Here is a 21,997-nt window from a genome sequence, read left to right as displayed (position 1 = left end):
AAGCTGGTTAATGTGGTTTACTGTGTGCCTTTTCTGTACTATTTCCTGCATTTCTTGTCTGCAGAGGAGCAGAGGGGAATTCATTGATAAGTGCACGAGCATTTATTGTGCACTTCTGTGACCACACATTGTTGCCTGGATGATAGATAAGCTGGAAGGGAAGACCCAGCTGGGATGCCTTCAAAAGTGAGAAGATCAAATCTCTTGTGCTCATTTGCATGATTCAGTAGGGTATATCAGTTATACAACCAATAAACTGTTGAATATACAGAATCACATATTTCCAAGCATCCAGCTCTTCCTTCCTTGAAAGCAACATAAGAGATAACTCCTGAGGTTTTTTATATATATGTTAGAGTTGCGGTAACTCAGGATTCTAGTTCATGAGTAGCTTGCACAGAGTTGCAGGAGCTGAAAAGCGATGTTGTTGCAGTTATCAGTAGCTGCTTTGACCAGAGTGAAATAGGAGGACTGGTGTGCCTGTACTCTATTTCTTCACAGACTGGGAGTGCTGATGCATCTCCCACTGTTGCGATCCTCCTGGATCATCGCCTCAGTGTGGCTCTGAAATCACCGGACGGGCAGGAGAACAAACAGGAGAATAAGGCTCTTTCCCAAGTTTGTAGTGTATCAGGATCCTGTAATTTTCTCTAGCGCATTGGTGCTGCCTAGGATCCCATTTATTGTCACAGTTACGTTAACATATCACGAATAACAAACTGTCTCTGTCTGTTCCAGTGGTGTGAAGAGGTGAGGAGGGAATAGTGCAGTCTAACAGCAGCTTTGCCCAATAGTGCTTTTCTGTTGTTGCATGCCCATCTCTGCATTTAAGAGCTCTTTCCAAAGCGCAGTTAGCATCTTCTGAGGAGTGGAGTTTCTTTAAATGTTTTGATATTTTTCTTAGCATATCACAGACAGGTTAATTACAAATTCTTTCTGTTGCTGAAGTTAATGCTTTCCAAACTCTATGGTGAATATATGCACCTATTTAGAAGACAGAAAGAATGTCTTTCATAAAATCACAAATGTCCTGTGATCCAGCAATTGCTTTTATCATTGAAAAATAGATATCTTAGAGATTCCTGGTCCATTATGATGCTTATTACAATAATTTTGAATTCATGGTGTTATTCAAAAAGGAAAGCTTAAACAGCCAACCTCATATTTAGGAGTTGAGAGCTTGATGTGCCGACTGATTTGTCTTATGCCCAGAAGAAAAAGAGGACTGAGCGCTTGTGAGGCATCGGACAAACGGCAGCGGCAGAGCTTGCTTCTGCGTTCAGGGACACCCGTGTGTGCGGGAAGGGGCTGCACGTTCAGAGCTGCCTCACGGGTGGGAGGCTCTTCCCCAGCCCCGGGCCTCGTTTGTTTTGCTGCTGGTTTAGCGCTGGAGCGGCTGAAGATGGTTCTTTCTTCGAGACCTTGTCTCCAGCTCTTGCACTTCTCAAAAGCTCTTGCAGAGGGGAAGAAAGTTTTAAAAAGAAGACAAAACAAAAACCTTAGGAGAAGTCACATAATAGAAGAAAAAGGCCATTTCAGTGCATTCTGGGAGGGGAGGAAGAGATTTCCTTTCTTTATCTCACCTCAACAAGTCTCTTCTCCTTTCCTGTGAACTCTTTGGCATGCCTCTGTTTGAATCTCTCCTCTTGACTTTCTGCCCTGGGTTATGTCAGGAAACTTCCTCTCAACACAGAGTTTCCAGTCTGGATGTGGAAAAGACAGTATACTTTCAGACTCTCTAGGATTCTGAAAAAAACAGAGCAGGAAAGAAAGAACAAATTATATACATATTTCCCTAGATACCTAGTCCAGAATAGTCCATTTGACTTCAGAGTTTTCAGAAATAGAAGATACTGCATGTGAAAATGCAGATTGGTTTAGTTTTGAGAATCTGATGGTGTAAAGTGTGTGTGTGTACACGCACGCGCGTGTGCACAGAAACAGTTCTACAAAATCTAGCCCCAGTGCTAATTGTGGAGAGCTTAGTGATCTTCAGTGGACATACTCAGACTTGGTTATTTCTGTACAAAGATTTTTAAAGTGATCATTTGTCAGCCACTGAATTAGAAGCTTTAAAGAAAGGAGCGGGGGGACCTGAAAATGTTAGAGGAAACAAATGAGATTGCAGCTGACATCTCCAAGGGAACTTTTGTTCAAGGGTGCTCAGGCTGTTGACCTCTTTGCTTCTCCATTTCATTGCCTTTAGATTATAACATTCTTCAGTACCAGAAAACTAGTGGCTAGTTTGGAATAGAACAAGTACTATCAAAAAAAAAAAATCTTGTGAGCGGACGTTTTAATGCATAAAGTAACTGTTTTGCAAAACCATATTCAATATGAAGTTAATGATTTCTTTCCTCCCCGCTGCCTATAAGAGAATGGAGATTAACTTCTAGTGTCTGCATATTTGTTCTGAAATCACTATATAAAATTATACTTCTGAAATATTGGTTAGCAAGTTGCTCAGAATAGGGGAGAGGAGAAACTAAAATATGATTGGCTTAGTACAAGGTAAAAATATTAGCCAGGATTAAAAAATAAATTAAGAAGTATACACACAGAGCTTGGAAGTATTGATCCTGTGGAGTGGTATGCGAAGAGACTTCAGTGTTTAAGAAGAGACTATCTTTCCTTGTTTTTCTACCAGTTGTTTGAAAGTCAGAGGCAAATATCATTTTCGTGGCTTTAGTTTGCCTTTTCGTTATACATTCGTTTACTGAATATGTGTACCTGCATTTAGACTGGCATTAACTGATAGAAAATAACACATTCTTGGGGCATGGGATTCTGGTATTTTGTTCATCACCCTTTAGTTTAATACATTATTTTGCTAGTGTTTGTTTCATGAGTTTTTCCTTTTTTACTATAGCTGCTGCAAAGGCACAAGATTATTTCTGGAGGTGTTGTTAATAGATAATGCCATTTATTTATTACAGCTTGTTCATTACAAAAAAAATACTTTTATTGGATGTTCTGATATTTTTGTGCTATTTAAGTTTCTTGGTGCTGTTCAATCATGCAAACAGGGATGTCAATTGGTTAAAATATAAGAAGCAAATATGAAATGTATTGGTAACCTTGGTTTAGGTTGTTTCTTTCTTCTCCCATTCCATTCTCTATTGCATGTCCATCTTCTTGTTTAGTTTCAATATGTGGCTGAACTAAGTTTACGTGGGCTAGATGTAAATGCTTTTGCAACAAGGTGACCGTAAGCTTTGGCAGAGCAGACTGTTTCCCAGATGTAACTGACTGCGATTTGTTGGAGGCAAAGCTGCAGTAAGCTCTGCAAAGGAGCTCACCCTTTGGCTTAGCGATTGGGGCCCCAGCAAAGGTTTGGCTGGGGCAGAGGTGATGAATTGAGGACAGCAGAAAGGGCAGATGGCCCAAATCCTCACTCATTATCTCATCTGGAGTCCCCTCGGTATTTATCGGTGAAAGCTGTCTCTAATTACGCCTATATACAGAGCAGATTTTGGTACTTCCAAAACTCAAAATGCGGTTTTTGAAAGGGCGTCTGGAAGATTTGCTGCTTGCTTACGAGCTGCCAGTGCTGCTGGATTCTGCCCGAGTACTGAGTAGCTCCTGGGTGGTGATATCAGTACAAACACTGTGTTCCTCGAAATGCAGTATGTGAGGAGCACATTGTGTGAAGGATCAGTTTTTTCTATAGGGAATGTCAAACCTCACTGTCAGCCCTGGCTCATTAGGTATGCTTACATGATTCTCATGCTGTAGAAATGAGGCTTCTAGTCTTGCTACTTATTTTCAATACTTAGAGCTTTTCAAAAATTTTCTGTTTTAGGCTTGTGTTCTCAGTTGAAGAATTCGCAAAATTCACACTCAAAAAAAAAATCTTTGTAACAGTTATGAAACAAAAGAAAATAACCACTTTCCCTTTGCAGTCTTCCTTCTTCCTTCCTTCTGATTCCAATGAAGCAATATATGCCGGAGTTCTGGCATCATGTGCGTGTCATCCACAGAGCAGATTGGTAGTACGATATTTCCTCAATAACGGGTCTGTTACTTTTAAGATAAGGCCTTGACTCGAAGCCTGTTGAAATCAAAGTAGGATTCCCTATGGGTGTCAACAAACTAGGAAGAAAAATCTATTTTTCTTAAATGCCTGGCTGTTATTCTGCCTTGATCTGTGAACATAACTTTCATGGACACTAATAAGCTACTTCAGTAGCTACCAGATTTGTCACCAGGTTTTGATGAAATCTATCCTATACCTTAGGAAAAGTGTGGTCGGAGGAGGAGCCAAAGTTGTAATGCTAAGCTAACGGCTCCAGAAATGCAGCTCTGGCTTTTCCCATTCTACAGGCTTTTCCAGAGCATCAGAATGATGATGATCAATGTCAAATATGATTGGATTCTGTACAAGCTCTAATTCTGATTTCCTCTTCTTTAAAATATTAATACAATACCTGCTAGGAGGTTGAAAAGGTAAATGGCTAAAAAAATCCTTGGGATAAACAGAATTTGAAAGTGCCCCATATAAGTTATTAATAGAGCCAAATCAATGCAGCAGCCTTAGTCTCAATTAACCTCCCTATTAGTTAATTGTAATACACTAAGGTAATTACTTGAGCCTGGACTTCCTTTCCAATGTGATCGTGAATTGTTTCCTTCAAAGCTGCTGCTAAGGTGTTCATAGTATCACAATCCAAGAATTTCTTGATATTAGTAGACATTTCTTAATCTTTTATTCTCATTTTAGGAAAATTGTTTTGTTAGCTTTATCCTGGAAATATGTTTACCTTGGGAGATATCTGTGAAAACACACACTGTAATCTCTTTCACAAATAGAGTGTAGTAGGCTAAATGTTATTCTGCTTGCTGATATTCCCAGTTTACATAGCAGGCTGCAGAGTTTTTCTTTGGTGTGTTGCTGAACACTGTAGAGAGAACGTCGCTGCAGAGGAGGGAATGCTCTCTGGACGTTCATGACTGCTTTTTTGTTTTGGTGAATTCCACTTTTGTCTCAATCTAGTCTTTTTCCCGAAAAAGTGGTGATGAATTTAAACTTGCTTAGTGACCAAGAGAAAGATTTTTCCTCCTCAGACTTAGTTCAATAAGTCAAAGTATAAGAATTTCTTAAAAAAAAAAAAAAAAAGAAAAAAAGAAAGAAAGAAAAAGAAAGTCACTTCACTACCTGAAGTGATTATAGAGGCATTTTTTCAAAGCTATTCTTGAGGAAAACATCCTGAGGTACTGGCAGTAAAGATTTAGGGCTAAATGCACAGTTAGTTCGTTGTTGTTGTTGTTGTTGTTTGTCCCCCACCCCAGCCCCCAATAATTTTCTTCCTCACAGCATGGTAGTTCTTACTTCTACAGTGTATTTAAAACAAGCACACTCTTTGTCCCTTCAGTGAGGGCTATGATTATTAACCTGTATGTTCAGAAGTTTCTGGAGAGAGGTATTAATGGAGAATCTGAAAAGTAGTGAAATATAGAAATACTAATTTAGGTGCAAACTAAGCCTTATTTTGTGGCAATAAAAGTAACAAAAAACCCCATACACCTGGTTATAAGGACTTTTGAACTGACAGGATACTGGTTTGAGGAATTCTTTTATTTATGCAACAATACTGTTTGATTCATTTTCTCACGCACATGCACTCTCTCCTTTCTCTCATTTCTCCCTGTTTTTTTTATTCTTTAAAATAATCACTTTCTTTTCTTTCTTTTGTGTGATATCTAAATCAAGTCCTTCTGCCTCCCCTGCCCTCATTTTTGATGCGCAACCTCTAGATTTTCCAGGTAAAGTTATTTTGTTTTTCTTACTAGGAAATTAAATGCTATATCCACTAATGGCAAACTAGCATGTTTCTGTCACCTGGCGTTAGCTCTGTATCCTGTCTTCCTCAGAACTAAGGTCTTAACTACCTTGATAGGATAAAGGAGAGGCAGAAATGAAAGCGAAAATGCGAAGCTGGAAAACTAAGCAGAAAGGCAAAAGGAACCAAAGGGGGACCAAGCATCGCTATGTTTCCCAGCTATTCAGGGCGAAGAATACTGATTTAAAGTCGCGTCTAGCAGTGCAGTGTTAGTGCCTCATTAAAAAACAAGGATTAATAGCAGCAATCTCATTGCACATTAAAAGGATTTGGTTTAATTTGGGATTAGAGGGTATAAGGTGCTATTCCAGCAAAGCTATTGCCAAAGTATCAATGAAGTTAACTGGGATGGTCTAAAGGCTGTGGCTTCTCTGACTGTCCCAGTTATATCTCTGTATGGATTTTAAAAATGTTATAAACTGGTTCAGTAATCCTTTGTGACATGCATTATCTTTGGGAGGGAAATGATCTGGAAAAGTCTGGTTGGAGTAAGAGGTCCATGCTGCCTTTCTGGGATTGGAAGTGTGGTTGGGTTCTAGCTGGTCATAGGATATACATATATATATATATATAGGTATTATAACATGTGCGGTGGGTGCCAGGAGGTGCGACAGGGCTCTGCATTCTTATTTCCTCCTTTCATTCTCCAGAAGTGTTTCTAAGGGTGCAAGTGAGAAGAACAAACTTCTTGGAAGTCCTAAATGGGCTTGCCCCATATGTTACATATTTATGAATATGTTTCTGTTTTTTAATTGACAGGAGGAGAGACACTGGATGAGTTTATGGACCCTGTAGTCCTCTCCATGCTGTTAGGTTTAGGGAAGAAGGAGAGGAGGATTGGTTGGCTGTTTTATTGCTATCAGCTGCTTTCTGAAGTAGCATTAGGTTAACTCAGGTCATTAATATATCAATATATGAAAGTATCTATGGCCAGGGATTAATAGAAAGAAAAAATTATAGTAGAGGGAAAAAAATGTAGTTGGTTTTAAATTTCTACTGTAAAAAGTTACGTGTTGTTATCCAAAATTTTCACCATGAGTTCTTTACATCTTGGATGTTGAGATCTGCCATCACGTCAGCAGCCTGTGTGATTTAAGCTCCTTCTGTCTTCTCACCAAGATACCAACCTCACTACCAGACTTGGGCTGTTGTAGTCAGAAAAACGCTTGTGGTCTGCGTTTGACCACTTCAGTTATGACATAAGTTGATGCATAGTCGGTTATAGTGCCTCAGTTTGGGAAGGGCAACTAAATTCATGGAGCAGTAAATTCTGACTGCTTTCATGAGCTTTCTTCCAGCTGCAATCTCCGGAACATCACTGACAGTTAATGGCTTTTTGTTTGTTTGTTTAAAATATATGTTTTGTTAATGCTTGCTTTTTATTCTGTGACTTTTTCTTTCCTTTTTATTCAATTGACTTTAAAAAATAGTTTGTGTTAAACTAACTTTTTTCCTTTTTTAAAGAATTTTCAGCTGGTCAGCATTGCATACGTTTTTGATTATTAATAGAAACTGAGTATATTTAACTACAGGAGCTTTAAGCAATACTAATACAAAACTATGTACTTTCAGAATATTTCATCAAAATTGCAAGGATATAGAAAAAGGGTATTTTGGTTAAGCTTACATTTCAGACTATTCTGGTAGAAGTTAAAAATAATTACTGACTTCAGGGGAAAAAGCCATACTTGCAGTTTATCAAAGTAGTTAAATCTCTGGCAATTTACGAGAAGAATGTCATTACCAGTATGCTGTTGGAATTAAAATCTTTTTCTGTTTACTGTTTTTAGCAGTCAGAACAAACTGGCACATTTCCTCTGTGCCTACAAGATAGAGCTAAATGTGTTCTGGATGATATCACCTCCTTTTATAGAAGGAATTTGCCATCTCTCAGTTGTGCATCTTAAGTAATAGCCATTAAGAGAAGGAAAGTATCTGTCTCTACAGACAATGAATGAGAGTGAAGGAGGAGAAAGTCTTTGCAGATGTTTGCTTTCCAGAGCTGAGCTGCCAAAGGTCCATAGTTCAAAAAGAAAGCTTTCTGATGCCTCTTGTGGTCAAGAGGACTTGAGGGTTGAAATATTTTGGTCCCAAATTAAGATATCCCTATCCTGACATGTTTCAGAAAGAAGCAAGATACAGCGGAGTCTAACCACTGGAGTTAGAGAAGGATAAATAAAAGCAAGAAAGTGAATTCAGCTTCCTTGTTAATGGATTTCAGACTGTGGCAAATTGAGATAAGGCCCCAGGTTAACACAGATGAGAGCACATATTGTGAATTAAAGAACTTGTAATTGAGCAAGTGCAGGAACAAAAAAAAAAGCAGTCCCTGTACCAAGAAATTCACAATTTAAGTACAAAGAAATAAAGAGATTCAAACAGGAGGAGGTTATGAGGAAATGATGCTCGTCAGCATGTTTGGTCTTGGTCCAGCAGCCTAACAGTAACTGAGTTTTTTGAGGCATCATGGCAAAGGGAATTGGTAAGGACAAATTAGGTCAAGAACCCTGAAGTAGTCCCTGCTGGAACTTGGGTATGTCTCGTGTTCGTACTTTCTATGAGCATGAACATCAACTATTTTGTATTAGTTTTAGTGGCAACTGAAGATGTCCAGAATATCTTGAGAAATTTTTTGTACTTTGGAGTCTGTATAAGGAGGGGTCTGTATGTCTCATGTCCAGAATGTAAGTTATAACTAAAATCAGGCCTGTAGCCATGTGTCTTACTGTGCTGGGAGTAGTAAGTCCCCAGCCCTGAGCAAAGTACAGCTCCTCTTAGGAGTGCATAGACTGTGAACGTTGTCCGAGTCAGCTGATGTATAAGCTACTTCCATAGCTGCTTACTAAAAACATGGCATTTCAAATGCTTCAAGATCTGTCTTTTACCAGCATCCTGGAAAGCTGCTGGTGATTTAGTGTGTGACTCTGATATTTGTATGCAAATGTTGAATTTGGGTTTTTTTTGTTTTTGTTTCTTAATAAGACCATTAATTTTATATTGCAACATGACATATTATAACCTGCTTTGTAATTTAAAAGGAGCAAATAGTATTTTACTTTGAAAGGTTTGGGAGTTTTCCTCCTCCTCTTGCACTCAGTATTGTTCTCTTTGCACAGATGTCTCTCTGCAAAGCAGCACTCTTTTGTAGACTGCTGGCCATACTGATTAAAGTTTTTTTTTTTTTTTTTGACTGAATGATGTAAGTTTGTATTGCTGTAAAACATACAAATTCAGCTCTTCTTCAGATCTTGAATACAGCTACATTTTAAGTAAGTAGGTTGATATTTTGTATTTAATAAGTAGGTTGATATTTTGTATTTATGTATCAGCAAAGATACCTTCCTCTTTCCAATGTAATTGAGCAGACGTTGATGCATCAGAGAGGCTCCCTTCCAGGGCTGTTGATCATCTTGTCACTTTTTTCTCTTCAATAACTTTATTGATTCACTTGGGTTGAAGAGAGCATAGATGTGAAAGGACACTGCTAACACTACTCAAATGCATGAGCTGTTGCATAACAAGAGCAAACGAACAGCTGTCCAACAGCAGCAGTTCTAGGTTATTCTGAGAGCATGACACACCTTAATTGTCTTTTATGCCTTAGGATATCATTTCCTGACGCTTTTGTCCCAGAGAAGGAGGCTTCTAGTACTGTCTCTTTCTTAGATATCCTTTTGTTTATGTGCTAACTCCATTATCTTATCTCTGCAGATTTTAGGGCCTACTGATGTAAAAGGCAATATGCTGATAAAACTCTGAAGAGCAAAGAGTGAAAGAGAAGGGATGTGGGGGAGCGAGGGCTGGAAATGGAAAATCATTTATTCAAGGCTCTTCATTCAAATTGTCTTTTTTCTTGGGGAAAAAAGTCCCGAAGGATTCTGGAGGTTTCTGAAAGACAGAACGATTCCCCTTGGGAAAGTGTCTCTACAGTGGCATTTGCTGCAAGCTCGTGGCAGGGCTGGTGTTACTGCTTGGGGTAGGTAGATGACACCCCCAGCCCCCCTTTTCCTAGCAAGTCTGTTGCCTCCTTGCTTGCCTGTTCCTCAGCATGACATTGCTGCTGGCTGGTAGTCCCCTTCCAGCAGCCTCACTGACCGTCACCAGCTACAGCTAAAGCCCATTGCTGCTTTTCTGTTCTCACTGATTAATGAGACTCTTTCCTCCTTGTCATCTCTAATGTCTCTTTTGTATATTTGTAAGGCAGTCATTTCTCTCTCCAGTTTTCCTTCTCTAAGCTGATCAGGTCCCAACACCACTTCTAATCTGTCCTTGTGGGTCAGGTTCTGTTTTCTCTGGAAATCTCTGATTTTTTTTATGCTTCACATTTGAATTGGTCTTTATCTGTCTCTTTTAAAATAGTAATTGTAGCTCCCAACACTTAATTGCATTTCATTTAGGGGTGGAGGAAAGCAATCGCCTTGCCTATGCGTAGCGCATACAGAGCCCCTCCATGACCATCCCTTTTCACCTGTGGTTATGAGTAACCTAATCCACGTTGCACCATTTGTGTGAAATTCACCTCTGAACTGTAAGTACTTAGCAGAACCTGAGCTCCTAGATAACTCTGTTTATTTAATTTTCATCAGCATCTCCTGGGTAATTCAATAAAGATCCTCCTGTTGGATGGTTTGGCACTAGCTCCAGCTCAGCACACCCTGGCTGCTGGCACGGAAGCGGGAAGAGTGGCCGGACGCGTGCAGTCGGGAGCTGGCAGTGCTTCTGTGAGGGTCGCTCTAGGTCTGGATCCAGCCGAGAGCGTGCCGGTCGAGCAGCACATTTGGAAATTTGCTTCCATGCAGCCAGCAGGCATGTCCTCTCATTAAGCCTCAATGCTGTAAAAACACGTGTCCTCCTACAGCTGCTGGGCATCTCACTGAACTCAAAGTCCCTATGAGTTGGCGTCAGTGCTAAACAGTCTAAGGAATTTGTTGTATATTTAAATGCTGTTTGAGAGCTACTGTCATGAAAACTAGATCAAAAAGAGAAAATGTGACATTAAATTTATCACATTCTGTACTGAAATTCATTGCATAGAAATGGCCGTAGCTTTTCATTGATGTACGAGCTTATTTTCTCAAGTGAAACCTCTTCACCTGAGAAATAAAAAAAAGCCTTGGTTTCATTTGAAGGGTTGGGGTTGTTGTGTAATTCTTACAGCATTAATACAGGAGTTCTCCAAATGGCATTATGCACTTCTATTCTTTCCACCTGAGTAGTTCCTCTCTCTGAGTAGCCATTATCTCTTGAGAAATACTTAAGTGGTCGGTCCCCTGTGGTGGAGAGTTTCACAATACTTGCTAGTCTGCTTAGATGAAAACTAATTCTGTGCTGCTATTTCAGGTCAGGGAATAATTCCAGTTCAGTGATTTTATCTTCTGTTCTTCTGATTTCTTTATTATGTAATTGTGGACCAAGCTTGCCTGGTGTCAGCTGGCCTGCATGATAAAACTAGCAGGATTTAATGGTAATAAATATGTAGGCCGTTGAATTTCTTTTGCCCTGTAAGGAAGAGCTCATTCAACAAACCACAGAATGACACAGAGTGCACAGGACGGACACGACCCACCCTGTGGTTTTGGTGTGCGAGGAGGAAGTGCAGCAGGTAAGGTAGTAGCCCCGGTCACCTGGACTTGGGTTTGGAAGAGCTTCAGGACTTCATTTCAAGAGGGAAGGAAACTGAGGGGATGGGAAAGAGTAAAGAACTGCTGTATTTAAACAAACAAACAAGCTTGAGGGATGAACTCCTTCAGTGTTTCTAGTTATTTAATCTGAAATTTATGCGAACCTGTATAGATGCACCAAATTTTCTTGCATTTGTGCAGCATAATTTTCAATCAGTGTATGTTGTGGTAGTTTCTCTAATATTTAATCAGTGTGTGACAACAAGTGATCGTCTATTTTCTGAGCCTGAGGACATCTGCCGCAATGGTGAGTGACAGAGCTCCTGCCACCGCTGACTCTTGGCGTACAGATCACACGGCAGCATCGATGTGCGCATGTCTTGTGCCTTCACAGATATTCATACTCAGAAGTAACTAAACAGGCGTGTGATCTTATCTCGTGAATTATAGGAATTTGTAAAAGTGAATACAGTTCATAACTGTGATTTCATAGCAACGTTCTGTATTTTACAAGTTAAAAATGGTGGGAGCATCAACATTTTGGAGTAACATTAATTGTTTTCTTTTGGCTGTAAATCTGAGAACAAAATGATTAAATAGACTAAAGAAGAGGGGGAAAGCTCAAATAAAAAGGCACTTACATTTATTGCATTTTGCAGGGTTGTTTTCGGGAACAACGCACATCTCTTGGGACTTTGTTTCTTATCCATTTTATAGAGCTCTGGCCTCTTAACAGCACTGCTTTAATGACTTGTTTTGGGGGTTCTGAGTTGGTATCGGTGCTTGCCATGAAAACAAGCCTGTTACAAAGAGGTCAGGTTTCACAAGGCAGCAATAGACTTGTAAAAACAGATTTTACTGGCACAAATAAAGTCAGAATTAAGAAGAAACCAGAGATTCGCGTAAAGAAACAAGCTACAGAAGGAACAAATATTCAGCTAAACTGATTAACGGTATATAAATTGAGATGGATTGGGAGATAAACAAGTTTTTTTTTTTTTTTCCAATTTCTAAAACCACACTTAGTGGCATTAATGATTTTGTGCAGTTCTCTGTAATTCTGACTTCTGCTCTCTTGAAGATTAAATTTCTGAGGAAATATCTTGTTCCTGCTCAGGCATACAAATGTTTTTTTAAAAATTAGTTTCAATTAGTAACTTTCATTTGATTTTCTAAATAGTGTACCTGAATCTGCTCTAGTTTACACTCATGTTGACATATTGTTTTCTGTTAATTACTAATCTTCTTGAGTTTCTTTTGTGGTTCTTGAGAGTCTCACCTCTGTCTTTTAGTCTTCAGTCTAATGTATGGGATGCATGGGAATATTTATTTATATTTTCCTGAATACTGAATATTAGGTTTCTTGCGTTCCATGTCACACTCCTGAGACATCCCGGGACTCCTGCCCTGTCTGCCCTGTGCTCGGTTTGTGCAGATGCAGACAAGAACTATGCAGTATCTCTGCCTTCTGATGATCATTTTAGAAGCCAAAAGAAAACCTGCGTTTTGGGGGAGAAAACTTGAACTGTGTTCCTGTATTTCCCCCTGCAACGGGCTTGAAATGCAAGACCCCTGTTGCTACATTTTTATGTTGGTGTGGTGTAGCGTGGTGTGGTGGTGGTGCTTTGTCTTTTTATTTATGTGTTTGGTTTGTTTATTTTCCGAAGATATGCTTAATTTGGATGTAGCAACGAGGTACGTGAGACTGGCACTGCACACGCTGTGAATGAAATACCGAGAAGTAGGACTGAGGCTGCTGGGTGAAATTTTGCCCGGAGGGTATCTAGCCCTGCGTTGCAGGGGGCCGCAAGGTGCGCCAGGGCCGCGGAGCCGCGTGCCGAGCGTGGCCTTTGGCAGCCGCGGTGGCTCCTTTGGGATCCCGGGAGTCACCTGCTGCCGCCCGAGCTGCCAGACCTGGTGTGCAGGGGCCACCGTATTCGCACTGGGCGGCATCCGGTGACTTGGCTGGACAGGGCAGGTCTCCCAAAGACAGTGGTTAACAAGGTGACCGTCTACGCGTGAAGCTGCAGCACAGTAACTCTGCTGGGATGGTTGGGAACGTGTGTTTTTGTAGAGCTCATGCAACTCAATTGATGCAATGCAATGCAATACAGTGAAAAAAAAAAAAATCTGACCTGGGAAGTGGAATAGCTGTACTACTAATAGGAATCTTTATACTTGCATACTTAGGTTCATGTTAGGACTTACATTAGTATATAGAGAGGAAAGCAACCAGGAGATCTACTTTTTGCTCCAGAATTAATTTATTGATGCTATGCAGGGGTATTAAAGTGAGGGGAAGAGCACAGTGTACGATGGTACTCTATGTATGCCTTACATAGAAGGACATTATTGGGAGCATCTTGCAGTAGACAGCATGCCAAACCATTTGGATTGAGAAACAGGTAAAATAGAGGAATTCTTTCAACATGAAGTTTGCATGTTGAGAGACAGGTGACTTACTAACATTGATCTGTGACATTGTGTTTTTGCATAATTTTATGAAAGTGAAAATTTGTTTGAAATCTGCTTTTGAGCACAAATCGGACAGTAAAATGAGACAAAAATCAGATGTACATCAGATTGTTCCCTGTCCAGTTGCAGCCAGGAGAGGGAGGGGGGAATGTGTGGACATACTCATGTCACAGGTCACCCAGAATGGGTTGTTTCTGAAGAGTTGCTCTTCGGCTAATTTTGTTATGAGTAGGAGTAACTAAAGTAATTAATTAGAGACTTCTCTATTCCTTTCCCTTTGGCTTTTATTTCCCGAGCAAAAAAATCCAACTGCTGATCCATTTCTTAAGTGTTGGTTGGTTGGGAAGTATTTATTGATCTGCTGCTTCAGTTGGTTCAGTTGTGTTAATTCCTGAAGCTGTAAATGTGTGAAATCATTTTGGGAAGCTCTGTGTGTCAGGCATCTCTGCTGCAGCTGTTTGGGGAAAATGTTCTTACGTGTTTAAAATAAATATTTTGGGGTCTTTTGGTTTTATGGTTTGGGTTTTTTCTTTTCTTCTTCTTCTTCCATCAAAGATAAAGTTGTACAACTCCGTAAATACTTTTCCTGAACTGAGCATTATTAAAAGACTAATATGACTGTCAGGAACCAAATGTCGTTTTGCAAATTTTCCATTTCGGTCCAGTTTATCGAGAGTAGCGGGACCCAGCCCCAAAACAGATGTATTGACATGAATTTGAGTGGGTAATAATTGGTATGCTTTCTAGCTACCCGCTAGTCAATTTGTATTCTTAATTCTATTTGAGCAAGTCATTTTAATTTTGCTTGAAACATTTTAAACCAAATTAAGCTAAAGCAAAATTATTTTAAATTCACCTTTACTTCAACCAATGGAATTATGCTCTAGACAAAGTCTACAAGGTAATTAGACAAATACTTAATTCTCTCTTCTACATTTAAAGAAATGTGTGGGATATTTCTAGGTGATTTTACAAGTTGGTCTATAATCTAAAGTTTGATTTAACCAGGAAGTTTTTCTTCACGTTAGTCCTTTGAAATCTCTATTCTCTCATTTTTAGCCATTTCTGCATTTGAAGTCCAGCCACTTTCAGCTGAGGTCCAAGAAGGTGGAGTAGCTCGATTTGCCTGTAAAATAACAGCAAACCCTCCTGCTATCATCACATGGGAAGTAAATCGAACAGCTTTACCTTTAGTCGTGGACAGGTATGTAGACCTGGGCATTTTAGAGTGCCATTTATTTTCTGTAATCGTTTTAAACCTGCTATGAGAAAATAATCTCTATACTTGCAATGCCATCATTTAAAAGTGGAAGTACATGTATAGTTTGTCAACTCTTAATGCTGCAAATAGCTAATAATAGTTGTCATTAATGAATTTTGTATAATTTTAATTAGATGTTGTGAGTGCAGACCAGAATCCGACACAGTTGTATGTGCAATTAGTAGATTGACCTATGAATTGTTAATGGACAATTTTACATGCAGATCATTCTCAGGGAGGTGGGAGTGCTATGAGATACAGGATATGTATAGATATAGGACTTTGGCTGTGGGGACAGTTTGAACTAGTGGCATGCTTTCACAAGGGCAATGTAGAAGAATTGATGCTGAATGCCTTTTTATTTAGAGGGCTGTTAATTCTATGTACAGAAAATGGCATTGAAACATTTAATACTAAGGACATTCACTGAGAGAGACTTCTGTCTTGAATCAATTAACTGGAAGTGTACAGCCTGCTCCCTGCTAGGTTCTCTCCCTGTCCAGACTGTATTAATTGAACCTACTCCTTTCCTTCTCAACGCACAACCTTTTTTGAGTATGTCCAAGATACCTAGCATGCAACAGAAGGTAAAAAGAAAAGCATAAAATGGAAAGCAAATTTTTGGGTGTGAATCATATACCGGTTTTGCCAGTATATCAGAAATCACAGCCAAAAAATGAGCCAGCTTGAATAATGTGACTATGTTCACTGGCTAGAGAAGGTTGGGATGGTTCCTTCTGAGGATAAAAAAAGATCTACTGGTTAAAAGTAAATTCTTGTGCTCTCGTGGAGGGGGGAAATGTAGGGAGGTGAGTCATGTGTGGAGAATGCTTTTGAGAGATTGCAGCCTGCTGTTCCAGGTCAGTGTAGCAATGGCTGTTTGTAAATCAAGTGTTCCTTTCCATGATTTTATTCACTGGTTGAATATTCATCTACAATTCTTTTCTGTCTCTGTGGCAGGGTAACTGCTCTACCTACAGGAGTTCTCCAAATCTATGGTGTTGAACAGAGGGATGCTGGGAATTATCGATGTGTTGCTACAACGATAGCCAACAGACGTAAAAGTACTGAGGCAGTGCTAAGTGTTATTCCAGGTACCCAGCGAATGAGATATTTCCGTGGCATCGTAGTTGTCGTTGTAATACAGTAAAAACGTTTACATGCCGTGAAAAGCTCTAACTCTTCTGTGAGCTTTCCATCCACTTTGGAAATAGTAATTTTGCTTCCTCAGATCTTGTTGTTAAGATATTGCTCAGTATAAGTTTTTAGAATTAAAGAAATAAGATTTTGTTGTAAGTTTAATTTTAAGCGTTCTTTAAAAACTTGTCTCATTTTATTTCAAGTTTAATTAATTCTTTTGTTTGTTTCTTGACTTTTTTTCAAAGCATCTGACTTGAAGCCTTTTCACAAGCCAGCTATAATAGCTGGTCCTCAAAACACTACAGTGTCTCTTCATCAAACTGTCATACTAGAGTGTGTTGCCACAGGGAATCCAAAGCCGATCATCTCATGGAGCCGGTTAGGTAGGTCTTAAAATTGTAGCATACAGCCTTCAGCCTGCAGAAAGGGAAGTAAAAATGGAAAGAAAGGATTTCAGCAATTAGATTACTGTTCTGAGACTTCATGTAATAGGTAGTGGTTAGTAGGTTAGTGCAGGATAAGTGAAACCCTTTTAGTAGCACCCTGCCATGCTGATGTTCAGCAGCCCTGAGGTTTCTGGCACTTAGCATTCGCGTGTGTCCTGTTGTCAGTGCTGTGCTGCCCCCAGCATGGTGTCCACATGATGCGATGGGATGGCGACTTGAGGTAGACTCCATGGTCAACTAAGGCAGGCTGGAGTGGTTACATCCTACAAAATGATCCTGTAAATGTTTCTTCCTCTGTTCTTAGCAGCACATGAATGGGATTTAGACCCTATATTAATGGACCATTTGGTCTTTTGATAGGCATAGTCAGACCCCTACCAGTCTGAGAGGAAGGGGAAAGAAGAGAGAAATGCAGTAAGAATGATAACATTGATCAGCACATCACATTCTTCTGTGAAAATTACCTCAATTTTTATTCTCCTGACATATACCTAAATGTGGAAGTCAAGTCTGTACCTGTAGAAGCAAACCATCAAATGTTTTCCTCCATTTTATTCTGAAAGTAGGAAAATACATGTGTATTTCTTGGTTGATTCTATGACTCTTCTAGACGAAGAAGCAAGAAGAAGGTATCATAACAGTCCGCCTAAGGACCCTTCCATAGAGCATTTGCTGTGAAGTTAGAAGAAAGTGTATAGTAATCAAATGCATTAATTTTATCCCAGTATAATCTAGAAGGAGATGAATTATCCCTGTTCGTAAGGATGATATGGACATAGGTAGTGATGAAGTGAGTCTAAATTGAAGTCTTAGTCTTAAGTAACGGGGAAAATGGCTCTGGCTTTTAGCTATCATGGGGAATTTCAGATATCAACTACTTATCAAGTGATAAGGCCTATCTGTTTGAATGGTCAGATAAGTAGAGTGAAAGCAAAGCAAATGCAAAATGTAAACATCTGAAAACTCGTCTATAATTTCCCTTTGTACCTTTGACTTTTAAACTCTGATCCATGCCATTGCCATTTAGGCAACCATATTTAGAGAGGCTATTTAGATACAACTTGCAACCGCGTAACCACACTTCTCCTACTTTTTCAAATAGATCACAAATCCATTGATGTCTTCAATACCCGTGTCCTTGGAAATGGAAACCTTATGATCTCAGACGTGAAGGTGCAGCATGCAGGAGTATACGTCTGTCGAGCCACTATTCCAGGCACACGAAACTTCACGGTTGCAATGGCAACTCTCACTGTGCTAGGTGAACGTGCTTTGAATTCCACAGGGTGCTCAAACACCTTGTTTCTCTCTCAAGCTGTGTTCTGTGCCAGGTTGATATTGTAATTTCTTTTTAATTTTGTTCGTCTGTTTATTAAAATCTCAAGCCTAATACACCAAAGGCTGTAGAGAGGTTGAGGAGATGAAATGAAGCACAGAAATGTGGCTGCTTTCTGTCTGTTGACTTAGATGATAAGTGTCAAATACTCAATGTTTGGGAGCTATAAACTAGCAGTTTGTTTGCATTCAGAGATAGCCAGGTGCAATATTTGCTCTGGGAAGACAGATTTTTCAACAAGCAAAGGGATCCTATGGCGAAGTATCTAAATATGTAATATACACATGTGCTTTGTGAGCAGTGTGTCGTAGGCTGGAATTTATGATCATTTGTATGCATTCATAACTGCATGAACAAAAATGTATAGAAATGTTACTTTCTGCGCAGATAATGCATATTTTTAAAAGCCACTCTGTCCACATGGAAGCATATACGCTTTTTGCACGGATATAACTCTGTGGCCTGAGGAGAGAGGCTTGTGTGTGGAGAACTCTTTATTTAGTAGTCTGACTGTCCTTATATTTGCACGGACTTGATTTTTGCTTGTTACTTACCCGTAGCTCCCCCTTCGTTTGTGGAATGGCCAGAAAGTTTAACAAGGCCTCGAGCTGGTACTGCTCGTTTCGCCTGTCAGGCAGAAGGAATTCCTGCCCCCAAAATTTCATGGTTGAAAAATGGAAGGAGAATACACTCCAATGGTAGAATAAAAATGTACAACAGGTAAGGTTATCAGCACTGTATGAGAGCTGTGCCTGAGCAGTATGCAGTAGTTAAGAGATTTTACTCAAGAATGAGATTCCAGTAAATAAATGAAGCCAGATGAGACGTAATTCAAGCAATCATAAGTAAAGTTGGGCATTAAATGTAGCATTATAGACCTCCCCAAGACTGAAGGAATGCAGATTAGTCAATACCTAAAATCCTTAGAGAACCTTTTGTGATCTTTGCCCTACCTGTGGGGAAGCTGAAGTGATTTCGACACTTTCTGAGAAATTACAGTTAGAGATTTACAGTAGTGTAGCCTGAATCTAACCAGTTGTTTGAGGCTCCACTTCACTACTTTTTGTAGAGTGAGGAGCTCATAACAGTTAGAAAGAAAACGGAAAGTAGAAAGAAAGACAGTAAAAAATGACAACACTAAGGTTATGCTTTTTGCAAGCGGGAAGTAGATTTATAGGTTTGTTTTCACTCTGCCTGGCTTTGCAAGCGTAAACATGATTGCTAACGTGGCAGGTTCTGAAGAACATTTCAGGTTGCTAAATTTCACAACCACACATCCGTTTCTAATTGAACAGATACATAAGTAGAGCATGCGTCATTTAGAATAAACTCGTGAAGCAGAGACAAAAATGTAATTGTGGCTGTGTTATGTTGGGCTGAGTTAATCCAAGATTTGACCTTTTCTTTTTTTTTTCCTCCCCTCTTTCTTCCTTTTGGATTCAGTAAATTGGTGATTAACCAGATCATTCCTGAAGATGATGCCATTTATCAGTGTATGGCTGAGAATAGCCAGGGGTCTATTCTGTCCAGGGCCAGGCTTACCGTAGTTATGTCAGAAGACAGACCCAGTGCACCCTATAACGTCCATGCTGAAACGATGTCAAGTTCAGCGATCCTGCTGGCGTGGGAGAGGCCGCTGTATAATTCAGACAAAGTGATTGCATACTCTGTACATTACATGAAAGCAGAAGGTAAGCAGTGCTTGATTTAAAGTGTGTCTGTATACTTTTTCCTTATAAGTGATAAGAACTTTTATGCCCTTGCAAAGTCCACCAAATCTGAACTTCCAGAGCTGCATCAGGCCATACCTACCTAGAAATCCGTGTGGTATCCAGTAAACCCACCAGGAAACATACTTTTGCCAAGTCATCTCGTCTGTGGAGCTGAGTGTTCCTCCACCGCACCCTTGTGTGATCTCTCCAGTGAGCAGATTTTGGTGTGGGGAATGGGCTCTAAAACCTGGGACCTCCGTGTTCCTGCCTGGATTTCCCTCCCTGTCCTCAGCAGGAGCATCTGCCTGCTCTCTTCCGTGTGCGTGCTTGGCAGGGGAGGACAGACTGCACAGCAGAGTCCTGACAGTTCAGAGTTGAACTTTTCATCGGATTCAGCTTTTTTGTCCAGATTCCTCAATTTTTGTGACTTTTCATATATTTAAAAGTAGAACAATTGATACCCCACTGATTTAACCCTCATCTCTTAGTCTGTTAGTTAAATGAGAGAATTCTGCTCTGCTTTTACCACTTTCTATATTTCTATATTTCTGTAATCAAAAGAATATACTTAGATTTTAAAATATGCTGAAATAGCCATGAGCACTTTGTCTTAGTCTCTGAAATGCTATATACTTTTCTATATAAAAGGAAATAGTTAACTAGGATAAAAATGAGTAATTACAATTTTTGAATCACTTCTAGTATTATGTCATATCTTTAAGTTAAGGAAATCTATAAGGTGATAGAAAGCTGGCACATTTCATAAGCAAAGGAAGCGACTGAAATGACTTTGAAATTTGTTAGGTGCGTGGTTTAAAGAGAGGAGACGCATCTCTGAGCCACAGCTCTGTTTTCTAGGAGAAGTGATTGCTTTTTTTCCATCTCTATTCAGTAGCTAGTTTATTCAAGGACAGGGCTGCAGATGCTCAGCTCTCAGTGTGGAATACCAGTCTGCCATCTGCTAAGCAGAGGACAGGAAGGACAGCTTAATTACTCTAATACTGATGCAGGAATAGCTGCCTTTGCTTTTGCAAGTGGGATTTTTCAGGACACAAGAGAATTTTGTTTGAGGGAAGGAAGGAAAGAGTTTTAAAAGATAATGAGGACAAGAGGTGCGGGAAATTACCCCCTACACTTTCAGTCACTGAGGCATTGTGCTCACAGCCCCCACTCAAAGCTAATATGAATAAAGTCACACTAGATAAGCTATCTGGGTAATTGTATGTCTGGTGCTAGCGTAGTGAGCAGAGCCAGGGTGACTTCAAAGGAAACTGGGCAACTGTTCTGAGGGAGGGAAATACTCCTGCACAGTAGGGAAAAGAAAGTATCTTCCGAAAATTTGTATTCTGCAAAATTATTATTCAGCTCCTGCTTCACTTCCTTGTTTATCCACAGGCTTTATGTTACGCAGTGAAATTGTAGCTTGTCTTGTAACAACCCAAACCCCCGAGTTATTTGAGCTTGCTATCTCAAATACCCATTTTTTCATCTTCCCAGACAGTCTTGCAATATTTACTTTTATGTAAGGCAGCTGTGCATCCTTTCACGTCAATAAAGAATTCCACACTGGAGGAGTGAGGAGGGCTAATGTTATGTGGAGTAATTCCAGTGCTGGAAATCAAAATGTAACATTTTTGTGCATTTTTACTTTGATAACATGATTGGGTAGCTCCAGCAAGTCTGCATCAGGACACAAAAACACTTCTGTCTTGTTCTGTATTATTGCGAAAATGTCAGGGTTCGAAGGCTAGTGGACTAGATCTCCTGCAAAAATAACTGTTTTCTAATTGATAGTCTGTGAACATTTTTGAGGGTGTTAGCCACATGTAAGAGGCATTACTGAAAAGCTAGAAAGCATGCTTTTGTTCAGCAGTATCATATGAGTCAGTTTTGTAACGTTAAATACAGAACTAGTTATGTTTAAAGAAATGCAAATTAAATATTGAATCAAAAGATTTTCCTTTATAAGATGATATTTGCATCATTGCCTGGTGCTAGCATAGACTGCTGACATTGTCAACACCTTACTTTGCAAGAATTCTGGATAATTATGTATTCATGTAAATAGTCTACAGGAATGTGTTGCTGTCATTATTCCCTTCAGCCTACCTTTCCCTCGTCTACCCTCACAATTTGTTTCAGTCTCTAATGAATTTTAATTTATAT

The 21,997-nt window shown here is 39.6% G+C and overlaps 1 protein-coding gene across 1 annotated transcript in view; it reads left to right on the top strand.

Annotated features, from left to right (window-relative positions):
* The window catches only part of PRTG (protogenin), a 79,253-nt gene that overhangs the window by 18,134 nt on the left and 39,122 nt on the right, over positions 1-21,997 (top strand). Inside the window, exons 3-8 of the mRNA XM_062584034.1 lie at positions 14,996-15,140; positions 16,158-16,291; positions 16,583-16,720; positions 17,886-18,044; positions 18,680-18,839; positions 19,563-19,810. Coding sequence (XP_062440018.1) covers positions 14,996-15,140; positions 16,158-16,291; positions 16,583-16,720; positions 17,886-18,044; positions 18,680-18,839; positions 19,563-19,810 — 984 coding nt within the window. The remainder of the gene's footprint in view (positions 1-14,995; positions 15,141-16,157; positions 16,292-16,582; positions 16,721-17,885; positions 18,045-18,679; positions 18,840-19,562; positions 19,811-21,997) is intronic.

The sequence above is a fragment of the Rhea pennata genome, chromosome 10 (genome assembly GCF_028389875.1).
Source record: "Rhea pennata isolate bPtePen1 chromosome 10, bPtePen1.pri, whole genome shotgun sequence".
Taxonomy (NCBI): domain Eukaryota; kingdom Metazoa; phylum Chordata; class Aves; order Rheiformes; family Rheidae; genus Rhea; species Rhea pennata.
Note: the sequence above shows the minus strand (reverse complement) of the source record. Positions and strands in the feature narration are given on the sequence as shown.